Source organism: Melanostigma gelatinosum (genome assembly GCF_949748355.1).
Source record: "Melanostigma gelatinosum genome assembly, chromosome: 1".
NCBI classification, from domain to species: domain Eukaryota; kingdom Metazoa; phylum Chordata; class Actinopteri; order Perciformes; family Zoarcidae; genus Melanostigma; species Melanostigma gelatinosum.
Window position 1 is genome coordinate 27,139,943 of NC_136634.1, and position 27,539 is coordinate 27,167,481.

The 27,539-nt window shown below is 42.2% G+C and overlaps 1 protein-coding gene across 1 annotated transcript in view; it reads left to right on the top strand.

Annotated features, from left to right (window-relative positions):
- Positions 1-10,621: 10,621 nt before the first annotated feature.
- zc3h18 (zinc finger CCCH-type containing 18) overlaps positions 10,622-27,539 on the top strand; it is a 36,026-nt gene continuing 19,108 nt past the window's right edge. Inside the window, 9 exon segments of the mRNA XM_079286121.1 lie at positions 10,622-10,785; positions 11,864-12,835; positions 14,122-14,206; positions 15,631-15,779; positions 15,953-16,048; positions 16,468-16,610; positions 17,092-17,121; positions 17,643-17,757; positions 18,101-18,372. Of these exon segments, the coding sequence (XP_079142247.1) occupies positions 11,897-12,835; positions 14,122-14,206; positions 15,631-15,779; positions 15,953-16,048; positions 16,468-16,610; positions 17,092-17,121; positions 17,643-17,757; positions 18,101-18,372 (1,829 nt within the window). The 5' untranslated portion in view covers positions 10,622-10,785; positions 11,864-11,896.

Here is a 27,539-nt window from a genome sequence, read left to right on the forward strand (position 1 = left end):
CTCTCCTGAGGGCTGCCTCTCGTAGATTGAGGGGCACACGAAATGAAAAGTAATTTAGTTGCACTATTCTGCCATCAATCAGACTGCATCCACTCTCCATTCCATTGCACACGCACATAGACTGAGTGAAGCGGATCCTCTGCACATGTCTGACTATCCATCACTGTCTGAGTGAGCTGCCCCAGTAACTCTATTTAGCTGGAGGCCTTCTTGCTCTACTGCAGTTTACATACATATATGCAAAAAGGAGAAATGGGCAATTTATCACTTTAAGATCTTACATAAAAATATACATATTGATGAATTCTGTCTTAGAAACATTGTCCAGCGTTCTGGCACAGGACTGTGTGGTACAGGACTGTGTGGCACAGGACTGTGTGGAACAGGACTGTGTGGTACAGGACTGTGTGGCACAGGACTGTGTGGCACAGGACTGTGTGGAACAGGACTGTGTGGTACAGGACTGTGTGGCACAGGACTGTGTGGTACAGGACTGTGTGGCACAGGACTGTGTGGAACAGGACTGTGTGGCACAGGACTGTGTGGCACAGGACTGTGTGGTACAGGACTGTGTGGAACAGGACTGTGTGGTACAGGACTGTGTGGCACAGGACTGTGTGGCACAGGACTGTGTGGCACAGGTGCAACAGCTGAAGCACTACACAGAGGTAACAGCTGAGCTGACAGCCTACAGACTCTCAAAACAAATGTCAACAACATAAACAGCTTGATATTGCTCAGGAAATGTATTCGTTGATAGTTCGAGGACATATTTTGACAGGCGTTGGGAGAAATGGATAATTGCCAACAAGATGAGGAATAAGCAACTTAACTGTTCAAATATAAAACGAATGAAATGAGAATGGACGTGTTATATGTTATGTTGTATTCGTGCTACTGTCACATTCTGTTGTTTCCAGATCAGAAATGATCTTTTTTTAAACATTACTATTTCTTTCTCCTCTCTTCATGTACACCTTTGTTACACAGTGGGCTAAATGAGTGGATGCCATCTGTGTCAGAATGCCATGGCTTTGGCTAATGAAGACTCTTTAGAGATAAACAGATATAACTGATTGTAAACTTCTAATTATTCTTAAATAATGAATTACCTTTGCATCATGTCAGCTTCCTCCGGAATTCTCTTCCAGCCTGTTTCTCTCTTCACTCATTAAAATGCGAGATTTGTTGCCTCGAGTTTTGATCGTGTCGGTGGCTGGTTGAACGCAGGTCGTCAGCGTGGCCATGCTATTGTCTACATACTGTACAACACAGCGCGCGCACTGTGAGCGCCGTCACACTCACACAGAGTAACGAGGAAACAGCACTTGTGCCTTCAAAATAAAAGCGCAATACCTATTTTGGAATTAGACGTCACCTTTTCACAAATAAATTCATTTAAATCTGTGGTGGGCTGAATTTCACTCGGTTCTACATTTATCTTTTGTTTCGGTGGATGTTTGCCTCATGTTCATCACTGAACGGAGGTTATCATCATCTCCCTTTTTAACAAAGGCGTTTTGGTAGTGGTCCGTCTTCCCCAGACACTGTATAAAATAATCAGTTAATTTCAGTGGCGGCTGGTGGAAAATGTTCTAGGTAGGGCCATCCTATCAATTTCAGCAAACATCCCAGTATGATTTAATGCAAAAAAATGTAAGTATCAAACACGCATTATTACTTGGCAGTTAAATATTTAACATGTATTCCAACACGAAAACAATCAGTAAATAACACTTATATAATATAATATAACATGTTCATTTATTGAGATGCTCCTATGGACCTTGTTATAGGAGGTAAAGATCAGGAGAAGTAAACATGAAGTGTAATTATGAATACTGATGTTAAATGAAGCTATGATGAGTTTTCACTGTTAATTTAACATCTCTATTACATGTTGATGCCTCCATGACCAAGTTAAGCAGATGAGACTGAGGACAGCTATGTAGAAGAAAAGATGTTCACTTTGCATAATATGTAGCTTGACAGAGTTCTCATGTTTCCTTACCTCCGCATCCCTCACTCCCTACCCTGGTGTTCTCATGTTTCCTTACCTCCTCATCCCTCACTCCCTACCCTGGTGTTCTCATGTTTCCTTACCTCCTCATCACTCACTCCCTACCCTGGTGTTCTCATGTTTCCTTACCTCCTCATCCCTCACTCCCTACCCTGGTGTTCTCATGTTTCCTTACCTCCTCATCCCTCACTCCCTACCCTGGTGTTCTCATGTTTCCTTACCTCCTCATCCCTCACTCCCTACCCTGGTGTTCTCATGTTTCCTTACCTCCTCATCCCTCACTCTCTACCCTGGTGTTCTCATGTTTCCTTACCTCCTCATCCCTCACTCCCTACCCTGGTGTTCTCATGTTTCCTTACCTCCTCATCACTCACTCCCTACCCTGGTGTTCTCATGTTTCCTTACCTCCTCATCCCTCACTCCCTACCCTGGTGTTCTCATGTTTCCTTACCTCCTCATCCCTCACTCCCTACCCTGGTGTTCTCATGTTTCCTTACCTCCTCATCCCTCACTCCCTACCCTGGTGTTCTCATGTTTCCTTACCTCCTCATCCCTCACTCCTGTAACTGTCCGTGCTGGATCCGTCCCCGTTGTTTTAAAAAGCTAAATAAATGATTAGCATGACGTCATCCAGCTAGCCAAACCTGTCTGGTGTTCAGCTAGTACAGAAGCTTCGCATGTACTGCTTCCCTTTCCCGCGAGTCTGCTGTCTGATTGTGAGGTCAGGCTGATCTGATATCAGCTCTTTGGCTGCAGAATCTCCGCCAAAGTTCTCCTCTCAAACGGGTCTTGGAGGAGTAGTGCTCGCGCTGGCGCGGGCGCCTGTAGAGACTTCTCCTGACGAGAACGCGCAGCGAGGGGGGCCTGATCGTTCTGCCCCATAGCTGAATCTATTTGAGGGCGCTGATTGGCTAAATTGTATGTCACTCATTTATATCTTGAATCAGCAATTGGCTAAACTGCTTCATAGACCCGTCTCTTTTGGGCCAAAACGATGCGGCCCCCCGAGCTGCGCGTTCTCAGAGTGTCGTGCACACAGACAGAGAGCACGAGCAGAGAGCACACAGGCAGAGAGCACGAGCAGAGAGCACACAGGCGAAGAGGACGAGCAGGAAAAGCATATATTTTGCGCAGATATCATATTTTACACACATTACTGGGTACATTCCATAGTTCAAAAACACAAATATTGACAATTTGTATAATTTATGATTATTATCATTTTTTTTTTTTTTTTTTTTTGTGTGGCTCATGGTGGGGCCATGCCCCATGGCCCTCTATTGACCAGCCGCCACTGGTTAATTTCCTTCCCTTTCCGTCAGTTCACTCGCAGGTCTGTGACGGTGCACGCCTCCCAAAAAACGGATGATTTCCCTGATCTAAATATGTGACTTTTGGAGATCAAAAATGAGATCACGATAGCTTTTCAACCAAATCATTGGCCAGTAATACAAAGAAATCAGGTTGAATGTTGCAATCAATGATCCACACGACAATCTGATGTCCCATGCTGTGTGTGGCACCTCGACTGAGAGGGGAACCAAACTGTCAAAACTGGAGCATGATGTAGTTTTACTTTTTAAATTTGTGAGAGGAAGTCACGTGTCGTCTATCCTCCAGCTTGACAGTTCTCCCTGAAAGCTTCTGGTGGTCGCTGCCTCTGTGCATGTCAGGGATTCATGTGCTGAAGGGAAGCATCGCCTCCAAACACAACCAGCTTAACCTGCAATGGGATCCAGAGACTTCAAGAGGAATACAAGAGGTCCGAGAGGTCCGAGAGGTCCGAGAGGTCCGAGAGGTCCGAGAGGTCCAAGCTCAATGTGAATTACTTCATTCACTATTGTCATTTACACAGCAAGATATTAATAATAATATTATTATTATTAATAATAATATTATTATTATTAATAATAATAATGATGATAACATTAATAATAATAATATTATTAATACAAATAATAATAATAATACAGCCTTAATTGAAAACCTGATTACTCCAAAACCCAAACTGTTCTAAACATCACTGAACTTCAAATCAAAACATTGATAACTGAACACACCAACATTACTGACATCGATATACTAATGACTGCAGTTTACGATTCTTCAGTTACCTTATGTTGTCTGCATGCCAGTCACACTGGGTCACCTGCAGTTGTTCTCTTTGTGATTGCCTGTGTTTCCATCTACTGTCCAAAGATACAACATATTATATAAGTATGAATATGAGTGAATAAATGTGAGATGTGAATCAGAGAAGATTTCACTCATAAAAAGAATTTCTCGTGCTCTAGTGAATGCTCTGCATCAGTGACGCAACACATGAGCTTGTTGTTTTTGCCACATTTGATTCTCTTCTCTCACATTTCCGTCTTGATGACTGCAGCATGCGCATGTTTATAGTATCAGTCAAAGGTTTGGATATATCTTATTTACTGTTGTTTTGTTTTTTCAAATGTTCTACATTGTAGATTAATGCTGAAGACATAGAACAAAAGTATTAAATCACAAAAGTGGAACTACCGGTATGTAGTAAGCAACAAAAAAAAGTACAAAGAAAGGGAACTATTTCTTGTGTTATTCATTGATGACGTCACTTAGCCTTGATGACAGCTTTGCACACTTTTAACCAGCTTCACGAGATTGTCACCTGCAATGTTTTCTCCATCCGTCTTGAAGGTGTCCATTTATATGCAGAGCACTTTCTTTCTCTTTGCATGCCAAACCATCTCAACTGGCTCCAGGTTGGCTGCGTGTGGAGGCCAGGTCATCTGATGCAGCACTCCAGCAGCACCATCACACCTCCCTCCATGCCTCGCAGTGGGAACCACACATGCAGCTCCAGCCGTTCATCTTTTCTGCGTCTTACAAAGACATGGTGTTTGGATCCAGAAATGATAGAATTATGACTCATAAGTCCAAAGTACAGAGTTCCACTGGTCTAATATAAATTCTTTGTGTTTCTTGGCCAAAAGTATTCTCTTCTTGTTGTTGTCCCTCCGTTGTCGTTTCTTTGCAGCAATTAGAGCAGGAAGACCTGATTCACGCCATCGCCTCCATGTTGACATGTGTCTGTAACTTGACCCCTGTGAAGCATTTCTGTGGGCTCTGATCTGAGGCTAATTGGTGATTTCTGGGGCTGATAACTGTAATCATCATAACGTTTGATGTTATTTTAGCGACTGCACTTCAACATACATTGAAAGTTCTTGACATTTTCCAGATGAACTGACCTTCATGTCTTAAAGTAATGATGGACTGTCTTTAGATGAACAGTTCTTGCCATAATCTGGATCACTGCAGTCGTCAAATACTACTGCTCACTACTAGTCGCTACTCACCACCTCGGCACACTATAACTGATGGTCTCAAAGGCATTAAGAAGTAAAGAAATTCCACAAATGTACTTATGACAGGACACACGTGTTGATTGAAGGTGATACCAGGTTCATGGAGCTGGTTAAGATAATGCCAATAGTGTGCAAAGCTGTAGTCCAGGCGAACGGTGGTCACATCGAAGAATCTTGAAGATAAAACATACAGTGGTTTGGTTCATTTAACGCTTTTTGATTTACTACTTGATTTCATATGTGTTATGTCATAGTTCTTCAGTATTAATCTGCAATGTAAAAAATAATAAAACCAAAGAAAAGCCATTGAATGAGAAGCTGTGTTCATACTGTCCAAAAACTACAAATCTCTGTCATTTGCAGTCATCATTAGATGTCAGGTGACTGCTGGCATCACCTGCTGGCTGCAAGCTGAAGAGACGCAGCCTTACTGTGTAATGTACGGACGCATGACATCATGTGTTTCAAATGACTACTTAAACAAAATCATTTGAATGCTCTGCAAACTGTAGTTCCTCTTTAGACACCTTATACGATACTGTATTTCTATTGCTAGCATATTTAAAGGAGAACATTTGTGATTATATTATAACATATTGTCAAAAATCTAGAAAATCATGCACTAGTTTCATCTTAGGTAGTGTCTTTAGGTTGGGTCGTGTCTTCAGGTTGCTCGTGAGCCCAGCCTCTGCAGTGGCTCTACTGTCATCATTGGATGGAAGGTAACTGCTGCCATCTAGTGGCGAGAGGCTGAAAGTATGCAGCCTTCCACAAATCAGATACGATCAGAAAGAGAGACCAGAGAACCCAAAAGCTTTAACAGTGCAAGAGTAAATCAAACTGAAAATTGGTCTTATGAACCATTTATTAAGGCTAAATGGATCGATACAATGCCATTCATACAGTGGAAGAAAGGATAGTATAATATATGATAGCATCATTCAGAAATATTGGAATAAATCAAAATGAAAAATGAAATAAACGAATTATAACTGATATCCATAAGATAAAATCATCCAGGAGAAATTCATGTTTCTATTATTTGGACCATTGAAGATATCATTTAAATAACATTTTCAAATTGTACATTCTGTTGAACTCTCAAGTTCAATCATGAATGAAGAGCCCATTTAAAGTTATGCATTCAGCACTCAATATTAAAAAAAACACCACATTTGTAAGAGCTTGGAGGCAACGGGCTCAGACAATGGAGGAATAACACACAAGAGAAGATTTAATTGATTGATTCATCACGTAAACTAAAAGAAAGCACTATTTTATTTATTGGTTTATTTGAACGGGACAGAGCACATTAATAAAACATTTCTGCAAATGCACCAGAGTTAAAGCCAAAAGGCTATTCTTCATCTGTAGTCCCAAGAGGCAGATGTTACAAAATAAACCTAAAAACAGAAGGTAAGATTAAAGTTAAAAGGTTATACAATGTTGACACTTAACAATGTGTGGACAAACAATGACAAAAGTGAGAATAAAACTGTTAATTGTCAAGGACAGACAAGACATGCAACACAGAGGCTCTCAAAGTCAGCACACACAAAGCAAATAAAAAGGATAACTATGTTAAAATAGAAACATGGACTAAAAACAGTATTATGCTGTAGTTGTTTAGAAACTAAAAAACATCCACGTCAGAGGCACAAAACATAAAAGCATGCAGAGTATGTGAAATACATGAATCACTCAGACACAGCTAAAGAACAATAAAAGACATGCATGCAGGTCGATGAGGGTCCACCGGCAATTTAAAGAAAGACAGAAAGGTGACAACAGACAGATGGAGGGACGTTCAACACAGACAGAGAAACAGTTACAATCTAGTGCTGACAGAGCTGAGTACAACTAACCATTTCTGTAAGTGAGCTTTACATGAACTGCATGCTTGTAGTTCTAATGGTCACTGGGATGGAGTTCCATTGTAGTGCAGCTTGTACTGAACATGCAGAATGACTGAAAGCACTTTTGTGTGATATTTCTTCGATAGCAAGCTGAATCTAACAGCAAGGGGGACTGTGGCTATATGTGGAGAGCAGGACCGTCCTTCAATCAGAGGACCGGTGGTTCGATCCCCGGCTCTGGCTCGGCTAGTCGCATGTCGATGTGTCCCCTCTAGTCCTTGAGCAAGACACTTAACTCCAAACATGCTGGCGTAGCTGGTGTAGAAATATGATAGAATCTGAATTGTAAGTCGCTGTGGATAAAAGCATCTGCTAAATGACTGTAATGTAATGTAATGGTAAACAAAGGTATTCCTCCTCATCTAAAGCCATTGGACAACAGTCCACTGAGCGTTACTCACTAAGTCATAAAGTCCTGAGATGTATGAATGATGCTATTCAGTTTATTCTGATAGATCCCTGCTGTGATACATCATACTTTATTGTATTGTAATTCCTAAAACAATAACTTAATAAAATACAAATATTTATTGTTGCAGTTCTTTTACATTCCCTAATGTCATCTAACAAATCATTTGAATACAGTGATATTCATATTATCTAATGTAGAGGCCCACGTCATCATGTTATCTTGAGAGTTTGATATAGCATCAAATGCAACATGTTCTCAAACATTTATACTAATTGTATTTATTTTTTATTTATTTGATATGGGACAGTGCACATAAATAAAAACATTGCTGTAAATGCGCCAGAGTTATATTTTTCATCTGTAGTCCCAAGAGTCAGCTGTTACAAAGTAAACCTAAAAACAGAATATTAGATTACATTTAAAAGGTTGTACAATATTGACCCTTTACAATGTGTGCACAAACGATGAAAGAGGTGACAATATTAATGTAAGTAGTATCATCATTCAGCAGCCTCTTAGCATTGTCAAGTACTAACAAGCAGTGGTGTATAAAGTACTCAAAAGCCATACTTGAGTAACAGTAAAGATACCTCACTGGAAAACTACTCCAGTAAAAGTAAAAAGTCACCTGTTAGAATACTACTTGAGTAAAAGTCTTAAAGTATCTGATATTTATTGTACTTAAGTACAAAAGTACTTAAGTATCAAAAGTAATTTTCTGATATTAAATGTACATCATAACCTGAACATTAAATGAACATCATAACCTGTTCATTGAAAGTAAAAGTACAAGTAAATGCTGTTAATAAAAAAGCAAAGGGTCAGAATTGTGAGAATTATGAAGTGTATTCTTTTAAGCGCTGTGGCCACCATGACCAAGGACATGGAGCTGTGTTGAACATAATTGGGTTGGCTGTGATCCATTCAGGAGCAACAATGTTCAACATAATATATTGTACATCAGTATACTTTTGCATCTACTATGAACTTATCATCATAATTCTCCGAAAAGCAATATGACACTATGAAGGAGTTGTAACAGTGCGTTTATAAGTATGCTCATTAGACGAGAGGCTGTAGAGGGCAAATGCATAATATTATGTTCAGCAAAAAATATCCACTTGATGCATCAGGTCAGTGTTTAGAGAAAGGACACCTGCCTTGTAAACTCCTATGGGCCTGATTTGAACACAACAGACAAAGGTTTTGCTCAAGCTGAATCTGCAATTGGGCGACTGCAACCATCATAACTCCATCTGATCATCCACAACATGACTCAAATATCAAAACATGATCAATACTAAAGCAGCAACCCAGTTATTACTTGAAACTGAAAAATGTTCTGTTCATCTTCAAAAGAAGTTGGTTTTCAAAATTGCGAGAATTCAGTCTCGCTCTTCTTGGGCTGAAGACTAGTCCTGCGATGCTAAATAGCCTTTCACAGGCCGCTGAGGCAGGTCACAGACACAGACAGCTTGCGCACTGCTGCGAAGGACTTCCCTAATGCTAACGCTAATGCTAACGCTAACGCTGCGCTCTCTCGGCTCCCATCAATCCTATGGTGTCGTGGCTAGCTACAGCTAACGTTAGCCAACTAGTGCTGCACAACTGTCAACACTTCCTCAGCTCACTAACTCGCTAGCAATCCACAAGTGTTGGTCTTCGTCACCACCGTCGTTTGTTGCGGGAGTAGCAGGTGCTTCCATTTCTGCTTCCATCATGAAATCAGTCATCGTAGAGTGGAATTATACTCATAGTCGCCCGCTAGCTATAGCATGTAGCATCCTGGGCATCACTGGGAATCAAAACACCGCGGCTTTGAGAGCACTTGTTTGCAATTGTGCATTAACGTGATTAACCAATGATTTAACTTGCTGCTCGGACCACTGATTCACCAAACCTGCTTGCTTGCAGTCTGTGTTCCATCACAGTCCCCGACGTTGGTCTCATGATTCATTTTTTTATAAAGATAGATTTGATTTTGTAGCGAGTAACGAAGGTTTCAGGGGAAATGTATCGGAGTAAAAGTATCAGTGTTCTTTGCAAAATGTAGTGAAGTAAAAGTAAACAGAAATATAAGTAGTAAAGTAAAGTACAGATACCCATAAAAACTACTTAAGTACAGTAACGAAATATTTCTACTTCGTTACTATACACCACTGCTAACAAGACAACACAGAGGCTCTCAAATTGAACACACACAAAGCAAAATAAAATGAGGGATAACTATGCTCAAATAGAAACATGGACTAAAGACAAGATGATGCTGCATTGTTAGACACTGAAAAACATTCATGTCAGAAAATTGTCAGTCAAATTTTAGAGGTAATCTTGATACATCAAGATTTTGATGAGCAGTTGAAGAAAGGGATTATAACCTGCATGGGACAGTTACTAAGTAGTATAAAATTGAATCGCCTTCCATTTCTTATCGCTGTGTTAGAAGACTGGGATTTTGGCAGTCTTTTAGACAAAGGTTGTGGTTTTTCACGTTACCAAATACTAAAAACTGTATAAAATCTGGACAGCACATATACTAAAAAGTACATATTTCTTCTGTACCAAGTTATCTCTGTGGTGATCTCATTTAGCGTACTACTGGAAGAGAGCACGTGGCAGTTGTCTGGGCCGTTCTGTACATCATGTTTGTAAACTGTACCAGATGAGGCCCAACACTTTCCCTCTGCAGGGGTAGCCAATGGTTGCAATACGTGAGGGATATTTCTGAGCTGGAAAGAGTAACCTGGAAAATCGCTTGCTTACATGGCAGCATTCGCTGCAGCATGTCCTGTTGAAATGGGATCAGAAGCGTTAGTGTGACATTACCAGGGCCAACAATCTGACCCACATGAGCTCAGATCGGTCCTTATTCATTTCCGGGTTTTTTCCGAATGGGTTGTCGTATGTTGATGACGTCGGGGTAATGGCCGCTCTCGCTGTGGCGTGAGGACTGTAATATTTTCTCCACCATAGCTGTTAAATTAACCCGTAAAATATTTATTGTACGCTGTAAAAAAAACAATATCAGCAGGAGAGGGCAGTTCTTACCGCAGCAGCGCTGTCTTTGAAGAGCTCCGGGTCGGCAAGGTGAATGAATACATGTGTGGTTGTTAGCAGCTAGCAGAGTGTAGCTGCGCGCTTAGCTTATAGTTAGCTACAGGGATGGATGCATTCTTTATCGAAAGACAGACGAGCGGGCTGCAATGACCGCTCATTGTTCAAGTGTCCGGTTCGTTTTGCACCAAGGATGACCGGTTTATCTGTGTACATTCTTCTAGGACGACGTGCTGCTCGGTGTGGGTAGTGTGCTTGGTGGTTAGCAAGCTCGCCGCGTTGACGTTGAAGTTATGGGCCTTGTTGCGACCCAGTTATTAGAAGTGTAATACCAGTCATTGTACGGTGCAGCTGAACTTACGTATTTACAAACATGGACATGTTGTGTCAGTACGTGCACGTTAGTAGGTAACGTGAACTTTCTTATGGAACCATGAAACCCGTACGAGACATTTGCAGTGACGTTTCATGAGGTTTTTAGCTCCTTCCATTTGCAGATAACGTTAACGCTAGTTGTTAGCTAGCATGCTATTGCTAAGATGTTCCTTTGCTGTTAAATTAGCAGCACTGGAATCTAACTTTCATTAAAATTTTACCTATATTATTATGGCTCACTGTCGCATGAAAGGTTTTTAAAATTAAAGTTCTTGTCCTCTCAATTGATATGACGTTAGCCAGTTTGTTAACAAGCTGGCTGGTTTAATTCGCTCAGGCAAATTCCAAAGCACACAAATACAAACTGTTAGTTTGCTGTCGTACACTGCTGTGTTATTTAGTCCAATACTTTAGTCTACTTCATTATGTAGAGTCTCGCATATGCCAAACCTCTGTAAATACTCGTATTATAGTATAATACGAGTATATACGACCGTATAATAATTATACGGTCTGTTAATTCTGTCAGTATTGTTCCATCAACAAAGCTGTTGATGGCTTTTCTTTTGGTACATGATTTGTGTGTTAACTTTATTGGTTAGTTAGTGATCTGAAATCCTATTCTATTATTTGTTATATGATATGGAATTATGTATTTTGAAACATAGAAAAGTTTACTTTCAAAAGTTGGGCCCAGTTAGGATATTACATGTTGACTGTTTTATTTTCTTTACAGACTGAGGTTGTGTTTACACCAGAATATTCCCTGATGGATACTCCTGAAAGCCCTACCCAGTCCCCTCAGTCTCCTGAGGAGGAGGAGAAAGGCCTTTCTGACAGTGAGCTGCTGGATTCTCCTGATGAAGAGGAGGACGGGCTCATCTCTGACAGTGAGATAGTCCAAGAAGAGGAGAATGGGGGGCTTGTCGAGGAGGAGGAGGTGTTGGAGAGCCACGGAAGAAATTCGGAATCAGAGGAGGAGAGGGAAGAAGACGATGAGGTGGTCCCTGACTTTGTCTCTGACGCAGAGGACGAGGAACCTGTCGCAGAAACAGAAGGGATGGGACAGGAGGATGGGACCATTGTGCTGATGGAGGGGGATGAAGATGGTCCGCAGAAGGAACAGTTGGATGAGAAGGAAGCAGAGGATCAAGAGGATGGAGTCATTGACACCCCACAGTCTCCAGACTCAGAACAGGGCAATAGCTTCATTCCTGAAGAGGATGGAGAAGATGGGGAGGAAGGATACGGGGACTACAGAAAGAACGACTCTGCAGATCCTGAGACGGCTGAGGAGGAGGAGGAGGAGGAGGAGGAGGAAGACAAAAGCAAGGCTGAGGAGGAAGAGGGGATGAGAGCTGAGGAAAGGAGGAGAGCTGTCGTGGTGAGGCAGATGAAGGATGACCCGGCGTCTGTTTCCCGGGAGCTGGACGAGCATGAACTTGATTACGATGAGGAGGTCCCAGAGGATCCCAGTATCCCTACACACGAGGAAGAGGAAGATGAGGAAGACACGAAAGTGCAGGGAGAAGAAGAGGAAGAGACTCAGGACAAAGTCAATAAGAAGAAGGAGAAGAAACCAATCCTCCCCCCATCTCCTAAGGACAGGTCGGGTGACTCCAAAGGGCCTGAGAGGATGCGCAGAGATTCCTTCAGAGACAAGAAGAAGGATGAGGATGATGGAGAGATTGATGAAGGAGAGATTGATGTAAGTGATCATAGTTTGGATTATATGTTGATCAGTGTCATATTCAGAAGTATCGGTCACTGCTCTCTCGTGTGGAATTCTATTTGTTCTTTTGTTTAGTACAACATTTTAAAACCATTAGCTTTTAAATGTATAGATAGCCGTAATGGCTTGACAATAGAGGTATTAGAAACCTCTCCAACGCAGCACTGCTCTCCTGCTCTGCAGCCTACGTTGTATTTCACTGTTGCAGGTGAGTCTGAATTCTGTCGTCCAGGTTGGCAAAATACCAGTCAACGTTAGATTTCTCTTTCTCTTTAGCAAAGCTTACAAAACATCCGGTAGCAGCTTCTCATTTTTAGCTGGCGCTGACCCTCTTACCCTTATGAACTTTATAGTTTTGACATTTGGTATTTGGATGACCTTGTGAAATACAGGTGTGACAAAGTCAGTGGGCTACCCCTATTTTAGTGTGCCAGATACATATTGAATCACCGCTGTATCCTGCTGTTATTTTGATACATGTGTTGGATCAGACCTCGTACCAGCAAATACTCATTATAAAATGACAGGTATTGGGATTTGATCCATACTGAACTTCATTTACAAACTGGTGCAATTATATTTTGGCCAACACTTCATTCACAGTACATCCAATACCCTGACTTATAATGACAAATGACCACCAAAATTATGTCACCAAAAGGTACAGGCCAGTGGCTCACTGTAGGTCAACTACCGAGGAACAGTATTTTCAAAAAAGGAGCTTTTTCTTTAACTCTGATGAAGATGAGACTCTGACATCTGGATGCAAGAGTGTCTTGTGGCAGCTTGCTAGTAAAACACGTTGGCAAGTAACTTGTTTTGCAATCTCAAATGTTTAGAATCTGCCAAAACCGTACTTGGAAACGACCGCCTGCACACTCTGATCAGATTCTGTTCTTCTCTGATGTTGACTGGTAGACAGAGTAGACCTAAGAATTAGCTTTGTGCTTCCATCTTGATTTCACCTGCGATGATGTGTGACAGCGCAGTGCCACATACCGGTTATGGTTCCTGATTCAAAGGTACAGGCTGTTTCATCCTTTCATTTCTGAAAGTGTCCTTGCTCATGCGTTTTATGTCGGGTATAATGAATAGTGCTAAATGCATTGCAACCCTGCAACAGATTGTTGTTTCAACTGTTTTTTTGACATGGCATTTAAAAAAGACGCTCTCCTAACAGCTTATCTTTTAGCGTGATGTCTTGGTAGGATACAATAAGGTGCTCTAAGATGTCATGATTTCCCTTTTGAATGTGTGGGCAGGACGATGACCTGGAGGAGGGGGAGGTCAAAGATCCCTCAGACAGAAAGATCCGACCGCGTCCCATCTGCAGGTTCTTCATCAAAGGTAGGTGGTGAAGAGCAGCTCTCGCCGCAGCAAGGCAGATGTTGTCTGCCTCTTTGAGCTTATGACAAATGTATCGTTGCATTTGTTTATGTAACCCGGTGCGTAACAACAACTTGCACATAATTAGTGCAGCCATTACAAAGATTGTCCACCAGAGTGCACTGATTAGTTTATATTTCAACAGTAAAATGTCTTGCATAACACAATATGTGTGTGTATATACTGTGCGTGTATATGTACAGTGCTGTGAAAAAGTATTTGCCCCCTTCCTGATTTCTTTGCATATTTGTCACACTTAAATGTTTCGGATCATCAAACACATTTTAATATTAGACAAAGATAACCCGAGTAATAAAAAATGCAGTTCTTAAATGATGATTTCATTTATCAAGAGTGAAAAGCTATCCAGACCTACCTGGCCCTGTGTGAAACAGTAACTGCCCCCTAAACCTAATAACAGGTTGTACCACCCTTGGCGGCAACAACTGCAATCAAGCCTTTGCGATAACTGTCAGTGAGTCCTTCACATCGCTGTGGAGGAGTTCTGGCCACTCTTCTTTGCAGACTTGTTTTAATTCAGCCTCATCGGATGGTTTTCGAGCAGAAACGGCTTGTTTGAGGTCATGCCACAGCATCTCAATCAGATTTAAGTCCGGACTTTGACGAGGCCACTCCAGAACCTTGACTGTGCTTCTGTTGAGCCGTTCAGAGGTGGACCTGCTGGTGTTTGGGATCATTGTCCTGCTGCATAACACAACTGCGCTTGAGGTCACCAACTGATGGCCGGACATTGTCCTTCAGGGTTTTCTGGTAGAGAGCAGAATTCATGCTTCCATCAATTACGGCAAGTCGTCCAGGACCATCACACTACCACCACCATGTTTGACTGCTGGTATGATGTTGTTTTTATGAAATGCTGAGTTAGTTTCACGCCAAATGTAACGGGACGCACAACTTTTGTCTCGTCAGTCCACAGAATGTTTGCCCAAACGTTTTGGGGATCATCAAGATGTTTTTTGGCAAATGTGAGACGAGCCTTTGTGTTCTTTTTGCTCAGCAGAGGCTTTTGCCTTGAAACTCTCTCATGGATGCTGTCTCTTTCTTATTGTTGAATCATGAACACTGACCTTAACTGAGCAGGTGAGGCCTGCAGTTCTTTAGATGTTGTTCTGGGCTCTTTTATGACCTCCTGGATGTGTCGTCGATGTGCTCTTGGAGTAATTTTGGCAGGCCGGCCCCTCCTGGGAAGGTTCCAAGTCTTGTTGATATAATTTAGGATTAGCAGTAATGAAAATGTCTTCATCTCATTTTGTGTGTTAACCCAAATAATACGTATTTGTTATTCTCTCTGGGTAACTGTGCCTACGTCATCAACTGCCTGCAAATCATTTTTTAACTATACTGTAACATTTTGTCTTCTGCAGGAAATTGCACTTGGGGTATGAACTGTCGGTTCATCCACCCCGGAGTCAATGACAAAGGGAACTATTCCCTCATCAGTAAGCCGGACCCCTTCTCCCCTAACGGAGCGCCCCCTGGAGGACCTCACCCACTCATACCCAATAATCCCTGGGTAGGTGTACAATACTGTCAGTGTTACACTACATGAGTCCAGATAAAAACAAATGCTCAGGAGCTGAATCCACTCAGTGTGCAATTCTACTGATGGCATCACTGGACCTCTGCATCTCTCTGAGCATGTGTGTAATATAGGGAATCTAGTGAATTCATGTGTTGCTGTTTTAGGCTGGACCTGCAGTGGAGGAGCTCCCTCCACCACCTCCTCCAGTGGAGCCTCCTGTAGAGAGTGCCTGGGAGCGAGGTCTAAGGCACGCCAAAGAGGTAAACACTTCCACTGCTTCTCATGCAAACCAAAATGAGCAGCTGTCATGCTGCTGTGAGTGTGTAAACGAACTGACTGTGTTTATTGACACTGCAGACACAGTTGCAATGCAAGGTATATCCGTTTTATTGCACTACTACCCTTTATCTGTTTGGAAAGCTAAGATATTCCCTGAAGCCTATTTTGTAAGCCACATGCGTTTTGATCTTCACCTTGTCACAGAAGGTTCTCATGTAGAACATGGGACCAGCATTACACAACAAGTAGAGCAACAGATCCATGAACGAGAACAGCAGCCACAGACGTGTTGCCTATCATCACGTCAATATAGAACTTGCAGACGTTTGCCAACTTGCTAAACTTCCCGTTTACCATCATTGATAGCGGTGGTTTCATCAAGCTGTTGCGTGTCCCGTAGGTGCTGAAGAAGGCCACCATCCGGAAGGAGCAGGAGCCGGACTTTGAGGAGAAGCGTTTTAATGTGACCATCGGAGAGGACGACAGAGAATTTGACAAAGAGAATGACTTCCTCAGAGAACGCAGCTACCGCATCATCAGAGAGTAATGCCACATTGATTGTTCAGTAGATGCATTGTGCACAGCTTTGTTCTCTGTTACCTTTAGTTGATTTGGATCCAATCCTGTCAGACTTGCTTGATTTTAGTAAAGCTTGGTGAGATGACAGACACACTACAGAATCATTGAAGCTGCAGCTCTCACAGGAAGAGTCTCTGATGCTCCCTGAAAGATTTGTATTATTTATTTTTTGATCAACTCTGTGCCTTTGTCATTAGTTGTGTTTATTTGTGTTATCCTCTCCATACTCGTCACATCAGCCCAGTCTATCTGTAAATACTGCTGTTCTTTAATGAAATCTCCATTTCAGTAGTTCTAGTAAGGGACATTTCTTTCCTACCCTTAAGAACAGATTTTACTGTCTAATGTTGCAGCAAAACACAAACGCATACTCACAATTAGTGTGTAGTAAATGTACCAGATATGATTAATAATTCATTATTGATGTTAATCTGTTTACTTTCAGTGAAATGGACTTCAGGGATCCTGTTTATGGGTAAGTAGACCGCCTTCACACAACTCCTAACCAGGCCATAGTGTAGACCAGAGGTCCCTGATCAGCGTACCCTGTCCCTCTGGACAAGGACCTATAACTGACAGATTGTTGACAATTATTACATTTTGACAGAGCCTTTTTACTTTAACAAGCGTTAAACCTACCCACTCCATGTTATGTAACTTTATACCTGTATCTCATAGGGAAACATTGTATCTACTTTTAACTTCACTACGTTTATTTGACAATATTAGTTGCTAGTTAGGCTACTTTGTTGCAGTTGAACACATTTAAATAATATAGGCCTACGGTAAAAAACAGCGGCGAAGTCCGGGTGAGGGTGGTGTCCAGCTGACACGTCCGGGGCTGCACGCCAAACTAGAGCTGGTCACTGCGCACCGGTCTTGAGCCAGCCCACCCGTTGAGAAGTATTATGAAACTGGCCATGCCCTGTGTGCTGAATACACATGTAAGTAACTTTTATGAGGTATCGTAGAATTCAAACGTGTTTCCCTCCACAGTGACCAATATGCTGATCCATACTATGACTATGAAATGGATGCCCTCTGGCGAGGTGGCCAGTATGAAAACTTCAGAGTGCAGTACACAGAAGCTCCGCTTCCTTACCACTACCCTGTGAGTATCCTCCACAGTCTGCTCAGTGTTCTCTCTAACGTTAAGCTTTTCATCCCCAAAGCGGGTCCTTCACCAGCACAAAGTAAAGCAAAAATGCCAAAGCATGAGGTCCAAACAGGGAAGAACAGATGAATGGTAGTGGACAACACAAAGACACGAGGACAGTTATACAGACAACATGAATTCACTATTACTCCTGTTGGAGTGATGCTGAAAACTACAATTTCCAGGTTTTTTTGTTTTGTTTCTAATTAGGAATGAAACTATATATGTGTGAGTCATATGAATTGAATGGGAACGAAATAATTACCACCAACAAAACTGAACATATCCCTCTGGACAGGAGCGTGAACGGGAGCGGGAGCGGGACCCTCGGGAGCGGCCCCGGGACCGAGAGAGGGAGCGAGATCACCGGGAGAGGGAGCGCCGGCAGAGGGAGAGGGAGAGAGAGCGGGAGCGCGAGAAGGAGAGGATGCGGCGGAAAGAGGAGTGGGAGAGGGACCGGATGAAGCGGGACGAGAAGGAGAGGCCGAGGATGCGTCCCCCTCGAGAAGCCAGGGAGAAAAAAGACGAGGACAAGCTGAAACCACGCTCTCCCCTCAGCCTGCCACCAAAGTGAGTGGATTTTCAGTTGGCTTGAGATTGATTGTTTTATTTTACAAAAACATTTGGTGTCATGTCCTGATACACCAGCAAGGAGTGAGGACAGTAAAACCCAGTCCTTGGGCCCTTATGTTTTATTTGTCGCAGTTATGTCTTTGTGATTGTTGGGTGTCATGGACGCAGACATGCATGCACCACTATCACAGCCCAGTCCATACTGGGATCTGTGTTGGTTGCTTAACAACATGTCAGTGATGGACAATGTGATTCGGATCCCTTAAAGCCCTTTTTATTTTAAGGCTTGTGAACAAGATACATAAGCTACTAAGTGCTAACATTTCACAGTTGAACGGTCTTTTTGTCAAACTAATGCTGAAATATCAGCCTGGTTATTGGTCAAAGTCTGATCACTACCATATATGGTTTTGTTTCCTTTGTCCGTCACAATGAAAATGTTTGTTCATTGTATAAATTATGTATTTCTTCCTTTTCAAACATCTACAAACAACATATACAATTCACTTTCAAAGACCGAACAGAAATACAAAAGGCAGCAACTACAAAGAGCCGATATCACAAAACACTGTTCATCACACATCAGGGATGGCAGCGTTAAGGTGTCTGCTAGGTCCTGTTCAGTCCACTCATGAGCACGATGGCTCAGGAGAGCCAGCAGAACCTTGTCTTCACATTCGACACAAATGTTCACCCAGAGGATGAACTGATTCAAATTTGGTGGTCAATGGTCGAGGTCACTGTTACCTCACACAACACATTTTTGGCCACTACTCAAGAATGAATATGATAATCATGAGATTTTTTCACACAAATGTCTGTTAGAATGAATACAATGTTGGCATACATGGATGTAGACGTGACTGGTTGGCAGAGGCATATAACTGCGAGGCACTCATTCTGTTTTAGGTTAGAAAGGAAGTCTGCACACGACTTCTGGATATGTTGAAGAAGTTAAGTTGTTGACCTAGATTGTGTGTCGCCATCTGAGATCTGCTCCAGAGATCCAATGATGAGTGGTAGTGTGAGTGCCAGTGAGAGGTTGAAGAATAGAAGAAGGGAATGTGTGAAACCATTAGTCAACCATCATTTCCGTTGGATGTTTAAGCAATCAGTACTACAAAGGCTGTCTGGACGAGTAGTGTTACATGTTACAAGGTTACATGTCTTTGGTCGACAGGGTTGCACAACTAAATGTAGATTGTAGTCCCAATGTGCTACATAGGAAAGAAAACAAACAACAAAAACTATATGTGAAGGGTGGAGGATGAATTTAGAAGTCTCAGAGTAGGGCTGGGCGGTATGACCAAAAATCCATATCAGGGTATTATTTAAGACTCTACCGGTTTCACGGTATTTTTTTCCACCTTAATGCAATGGCGGGCCGTGCATTTTATACCTGCAGCTGAAATACCACCTTATAGCCACATTATGGCACCACAGCTTCTATTCGTTTTTAAGGCTGTGACTATGTACGAGTCGTTTGAATAACGCTCGAGCATTTAGAGAATGCAAAAGCCTAAATTCAGGAAAATATAATGTTCTCAGATGGTCTGGCTGTGGGATCCACTGTCATTCCTTAATGACAAGCCACGACCCAAAGAGAGTATCATAGGATTTTACTTTACACAACTTGAACGTACTGCTCTGCAGTCGTTCCTCGGCTCAGCACCCTCTATCATGGTGCAGCTCAACTCAGTCAGAATGCATTTTGATTGGTTGAACCGGTTTCTGGTTATTATCTGGTTATGTGGAACTTCTTTTGTAAACAACTCTAAGCCAACACCCGTCTTCAGCTAGTGTTCACTGATGAGTTACGTACAGAACTTGGGCAATATTACCGTAGAACTCCTTCCAGGTTGAACTCATTTGTGGGGGAATGCTGAGTTCTCTGAGAGCTACATGGTTGGACCTATCTGCACTTAGTACTTGGAAAATGAAGAAATACATATTGAGCGTTATTTTTGTGGAGAAGTTACTTTACGGCAACACAGTATTAGAACATTACCTAATATTTGGTTTAATAGTATGGAGAAGTTCTGTATTTTCTCTTATTGTTACTTAGCAGTAATAATTGATATGCATACTAACTATATTTGTGCAACACCTGTGCCTCGCCAGAATAATGAATTCATCAAAAACTGGTCTTGTTGATTCAGTTTAGCTACCAATAGTGAATAAGAATCGGTTTTGTCAAAAGATGTTGCCTTACCACATGTGTAATTACATTTATTTTAAGCCCATAAAAAGTTTTGTATTTCACATTTAAAAACGTGTTAATGCAAGATGGTTTGTGTTCCATGTCACACTGTGTGTTTTTAAACACCGGCTCTATAGTACAGAACAAACGGTGACGTTAGGTAAAGAACAAACGGTGACGTTAGGTACAGAGGTTGGTTAGGAACAGGTTGAAGCCTCCTTTCTCCAGAAGGCTCCTCCGGCAGAGTCACTAAACCTACAAAAGCTCTGCAAACATCCTATTACCTGTGGGCCTGATAGGTTTATTGGCACCACTTCATTTTTTCATTCCTTCCTCAAAGGAACTGTTCTGTTGATAAGAAAATGTACGTGAGAGCTAAAAATAGCTCCCGTGTTGTGATTCTATTTTTAGCTCTGACATCACTCATTTGCTCTTGCATCACTCCTGCGGAATATGTGCCTGTTACATACTCGGTACACTGGAGGACAGCCACTCTTTCATTGTGCTTCAGTAGAAGACTATATTATTCAAAGTATGTTTCCCTGTTCCACATTGATGTGGGTGTTGTTTTTTATTCTTCGTCATTACCTGTGATACTAAGCTTCAAACAGTTTATGCCGCACATAATCCAAAGGCAGTTTCTGTTTCATAGTAAACCAAGACATACCAGTATGTCCCCTCGGGCTGAGCTAGTACCAACACGAACATCACAAAGTCCATTCTCTAGTGTAACACTTTCTTTAAATATTAATCTGTTGCTTTTCCAAAAATGTATCAGTCACTTTTTGAAATCCACACGAATCACTCTTCACATTGGCATAATGCCAGGACTGCGAGTTTTTATTAAAACATAATTATGACTGGTGTTAACTGCAGGCCTAATCAATAATCTGATACATATGTACCGGTGGTACATATGCGCACACGAGGCCACATTTTATAAGCCATTGATATTGCAAATAGGAATGTCGGGATTTACCCATTTTTCCATAACCACAGTTATATAAATCACGTTTTCATAACCATTAGAAGAGGTTAGATGTATATGGTGTCCTGATTACTGCATTGAGACGTGTTTTGTGTGTGCAGTGAAGTCTCTTCTTGAGTCACGTTGTGCGTGTGCACACAATGTCCTCTGAACTTTCACCTCGACAAGTTACACTGTGCCCCTCGGCCAAGTCATAAGAGGTTTTTTTGATTTACCACAGTCTGCTTCCCCACTCGTCTTCTCCTGATTCCACCTCTGGCCGTCACAGCGACCGGCTCCCGTTCGTCCCCTGCGTTAGAAATCTTGCCCTACTTGTTTATCTACGTCAGGGATTCCCAAAGTGGGGTGCGCGCACCCCTGGGGGTGCGCGAGCTGCCTCTAGGGGGTGCGCGAGAGGAAAAGTGTAATGGCGGTGCAGTCCTGTCTCCTAAAAATTACGTTCCCCCAAAACTAAAATGCATTCTCAATTACGTTTTACCACGAACGTATTTTCTCCCTGATTGCGTTTGTGTTTGACGTACAAATACGCTTCTCATCAACATATCTTTGCTGTACTCTAGTCTTTATTATTTTTCTGTGATCTGCCTCGCCTCTACCCCGCCACCCACAAGTTATTGACCCGCGGCCTGTTCCGAGGGCTGACAGACCTGACGATCGGGTGCCTCACGGCGGGGACGGCTGGAGACCTCGCGTCCCGGCGCCAACGGGTGAGCGCGGCCACTCGGAACCATAACACCAAGTCCCGGATTTCACCCGGGGGACATTCTGGAGGTATTGTGACCGGGTGATGTGATTCGTTGCTGGGGAGGTATGAGCCGAGAGTGGCGGGGTGTTATGGAGGTATATATTACAACTCGGTGTTGTTCCCGTGCGTGGATGAGCGCATTTCTGCCGGAGACAGGCGGCGTGTTGTGGTAGTATTCTGACCGCGTAATAGGGAGAAGGAGAGGCGGTGGTGGAGAGGGAAAAATGTTAAAGAGATGGTGGAATGTATGATTGGAGAGAGAGAAGCGAAAAAGTTGGACGTGATCCCGGTGTCCAACAACACTGTCGCGCGCATCGATGCTTTGTCCGAAGACATCCTGGCTACATTAGTCGGTGGCGTAAAGAAGAGTGAGTTTTACTCTCTGCAAGTAGACGAGCCTACAGATGTGGCCAATCTGGCCACTCGTCCGTTACCTTCGTAACGTTACGTCCGTTACCTTTTCGGAGGCACGGTGCAGGAAGAGTTTGTGTTTTTTATCTTGTAAACAAACGCCACGCGCGAGCAAACTGTTCTCTCATTAGTCCAATTTTTATGCGGCTCTGTTGCTTTTTTTTTTAAGGTGTGTGTGTGTGGGGGGGGGGGGGGGGTTGGGGGTGCGTGAACCCGGTCGGGATGTAGAAGGGGGTGCGTGGCCTAAAAAGTTTGGGAACCGCTGATCTACGTCATCCCCCCTCTGTCGCCGGCCTCTGTCGTCACCCGGGCTCCATGGCCGCTATACGAGACTCCCTGTTTCAGTGACGTGAAGAACATATGACAATGATACGGCCAATATCACAGTATGAATGTAGATATGCATGGATACATTTCAAATTATGGATATGATTGATTTTACACATATATTTCAAGACACACATGTTTTTCTCCCACAGAGGTTAGTAATTGTGAAAAAGTGAAACTGATATTTCCTCTGATATAATTGACAATTAGTTAAAAGGCTTTTCCAGTTCACTGGAGGGTGCTGAGGTTTTCCTGGTTCGATCAAAGCCAGCGGGATTGGACGATATCGACTGAAATACAAACACTTCAGTTTGTCATGACGGTGTTGGTCAGTCTGTCTGCTTGACTCTGAAAACCATTTTGCTGCCATAAAAATGGCTGAAGTGAGATGACCAGAGTGAAAACTTTATTTTATGAGGCGTTTTATGAGAACAGGAGTTTACAAACATCATCATTTGCAGTGTAAACTTACCTGCAATTAATTAGCAGGTAATATATGTTGGAGCACAATGCAAAATGTTTAGAATCGCAATAAGATCAGTTCATGACTCAACTATGGTGATAATATTGTAACGTGGGGCCTTTGGTGATTCCCAGCCTACAACCAACAGCGTTGTCATTGCTTGACTTGTCCACCTGACTGTAGCAGTTCAGAGAGCAGACACTAGACCGTGCTGCTGTCATTACACACACACGGCAGCTAAACCGACCGCTGCTCCGCTGCAGTGTATATCCTAACACAGCAAATGCAATCTTGGTTCATTTCCTCCAACAAATATTTAGATACACCCTTGAAGGTTAACTTGTTTTGTAAAAATAAACATCGGCCTCTACCAGGGAAAATCCCATATATGTTTATTTGAAAAGTCTTAGCTGGGAATTATCCAGTGTTTTTTGCAAATCACCCCCATGTGTATATGTGATGTATCATATCAGCAGGTTGCTGCTTTTAATCCTTTTCTCTTGGGTTGGGTCACATGATGAAACACAAAGTAAGATTATTGATTTTGTCTGTTAAACATTAGAAGCTAGTATCGATAAAATCCCAGCGATACCCATCCCTACCGCCGATAACGTCCCCACCCACGACGTCAGTGCGGAAAGAAGACTAGCAATTATCTAGGTCAGGGATTCCCCTGGGGGTGCGCGAGCTGCCTCTAGGGGGTGCGCGAGAGGAAAAGTGTAATGGCGTCTGATGGTGTAATAATGTTAAATATATTTTTAAAAAAATGTAATTTTAATTAAAAAAGTGGATGTTTCACAAAATAAAAACATGAATTATAAAATCCCCTTTGTAAGATTTAAAATTAAAAGTGGAAGAGGAAGATGACGGAGGAGACCGAAAAGGAGGAAGGGATAGCACAGACAAATCGGGAGCACATCGGCCCATCGCGGAGTCAAGGTAAAAAAGAGGAAACGAGGGTGAGCATCAGACTGGGAAAAAAAGAGGAAATATGATGAAAAGTATCTGTGTCTGGGCTTCACTTGGATTGGCAACGCAGATTGCCCAAAGCCACAGTGCGTGGTGTGCAGTGAGGTTCTGGCTAACAGTCTGAAGCTCTTATTTACGTCGCCACCTGAACACCAAGCATGCCAGTGCAAGTCAAAAGCCCCTTACATTGTTTATATCGAAATTGGAGGAGTTACAAAACAGCCAAAAACAACTGGAGTCTCATTCATGTGTTGGGTCTATAAATGACGCACTACGGGCTTCATATCTGGTTACAGAATAGCGAGAAAGGGGCTACCGCACACAATCACTGAAGACGTGAGCTCGCCAGCTGCCAGAGAGATGGTGGAATGTATGATTGGGGAGAAAGAAGCAAAAGAGTTGGACATGATCCCGGTGTCCAACAACACTGTGTCGCGCCGCATCGATGCTTTGTCCGAAGACATCCTGGCTACATTAGTCGCTCATTAATTGTAAATTAAATGTGATAATCTGCCTCTGAGCCTGTGCGTGTGTGCTCGCATCCGTATTGCTCTTTAAAAGTGACGCCTTGTGTCACTGAAAGTTATTGAAACTTTGTTGCAGTGTTTCTCAGGGCGTTTTCACACCTTCAGTTCGTTTGATTTGTTCCGATTCAGGATTAATATGATACAATGTTGCAGTTGCCCCTTTGTTCGGTTTGTGTTCACACTGCAACATTTAACAGCGGACTACATCTGTAAACAAATGCCACACGCGAGCAAACTGTCATTTCTATGCGGCTATAAATAGGCTCTGTTGCTTTTTTATTAATTTTTATTCAGGGGGGGTGCGCGAACCCGGTCGGGATGTAGAAGGGGGTGCGCGGCCTAAAAAGTTTGGGAACCGCTGATCTAGGTTATCCAGTGCCAGCAAAAGGATGAAAGCCCTACTTGAACCTGACGAGTCCCACCCATCTGGAGCTGTGGCGCTTCACTTGTCTGATCACACTTGAAATACGTGGTGCGACCCGAGCCTGGAGTTCTGTGGTCTGTCTGCAACCCGTGTCCTGACTGCTCACAGCTGGCTGTTTAAGTTCATTACGATGAATCAATATCCACATTGCCCACCCCGACTTTGTAGTCCATTTGTTTTCTATCCACATGCATTTTGGGCAGTTTCGGTTGTCTTTGTTGGTGGTGGAAAAATATCAATGTGTTTCATTGCAATCCAATCTTCAGCATCACAGCACAAATTTCCTGATTGAGAGTCAGAGAATTCACCATGCAACAGGTGGCTTGATGACCTACTACTTGCTTTGGTCTGGCTGCTTTTACCACACTGTATTGAAGTCACATTTTATGGGAGATCATTATCATCATTAGCTTTAGAACTGGACAAAACTATCCACAGTTGCAATTCACACCCTGAATCTCACTGCACAATGCAGAATGACTCTATAGCTCTTTTACATATCTGTTTCCAAATGTGCATGTTTTGAATTTTATGGAGTAATAGAAAAACAAAAAATCCATCAGTACGCCCAACATGCAAATCATATGACTTCTGTAGGAGGAAAAACAAGTTGTTGTGTATGCCAAACAGCAAAGCCTCACGGAAGTGTTTAAGCAGCACACGTTTCACTCATGGTAAATAGTCACGCTATGCCTGTGAGTGTAAAATCACTGCCTCATTACTCTCAACAAAAAAGACGAAGATAAGATAATAATGTAAAATATATACAGATTATTCTTCAAAAAATTTTTATTGCTTATTTAGAGGAATTATATCTCGTGATCAGGTGTGGTTAAGTATATGGAAGAAACCTCAGGAAGAACTGAGGAGGGATGGATGTCAATTGTGCAACAGATGTTGTCTACAGAATGAACAACATATTAAAATTACTACATCAATCCAGTTGACAGAAATTCTACATGTAATGGTAGTATTAACAAGAGTTGCACTTACAGCAGAAATAATAATTGAAAAATAGTGCTGGGCAACAATTAAAATATTTAATCGCGATTAATCGCATGGATGTTTTGCGATTAATCTCATTGTTGTGGCAAAGTTCAATAATGAATTATAAAGTAGTGTATTGCGCACTTTTATTTTAAAAGTACTGCTATATGAACAAAAGGGCAATAACATTTGGTTCACGAGATGCAGGTAGCATGTTTCATACTTAATGTGACTATAATTCATACTTTCTTGGCATCTTATTCTGAAAGCCGGATGTTCGTGAAGAAACCGGATGTTGGGGACCGTGGCTTACTGGGTAGAGAGGGTTGTCCACCAACCGAAAGGTCACGGTTCGATCCTCGGCTGCACCGTGTCCTGTGTCGAAGTGTCCCTGCGCAAGACACTGAACCCCTAACTGCTCCCGGGCGCCTGTCATTGGCAGCCCACTGCTCCCTACATATACAGGGATGGGTCAAATGCAGAGAATAATTTCCCCACTGTGGCTTCTTCTTCTTCTTCTTCTTCTTCTTCTTCTTCTTCTTCTTCTTCTTCTTCTTCTTCTTCTTCTTCTTCTTCTTCTTCTTCTTCTTCTTCTTCTTCTTCTTCTCTTCTTCTTCTTCTTCTTCTTCTTCTTCTTCTTCTTCTTCTTCTTCTTCTTCTTCTTCTTCTTCTTCTTCTTCTTCTTCTTCTTCTTCTTCTTCTTCTTCTTCTTCTTCTTCTTCTTCTTCTTCTTCTTCTTCTTCTTCTTCTTCTTCTTCTTCTTCTTCTTCTTCTTCTTCTTCTTCTTCTTCTTCTTCTTCTTCTTCTTCTTCTTCTTCTTCTCTTCTTCTTCTTCTTCTTCTTCTTCTTCTTCTCTTCTTCTTCTTCTTCTTCTTCTTCTTCTTCTTCTTCTTCTTCTTCTTCTTCTTCTTCTTCTTCTTCTTCTTCTTCTTCTTCTTCTTCTTCTTCTTCTTCTTCTTCTCTTCTTCTCTTCTTCTTCTTCTTCTTCTTCTTCTTCTTCTTCTTCTCTTCTTCTTCTTCTTCTTCTTCTTCTTCTTCTTCTTCTTCTTCTTCTTCTTCTTCTTCTTCTTCTTTTCTTCTTCTTCTTCTTCTTCTTCTTCTTCTTCTTCTTCTTCTTCTTCTT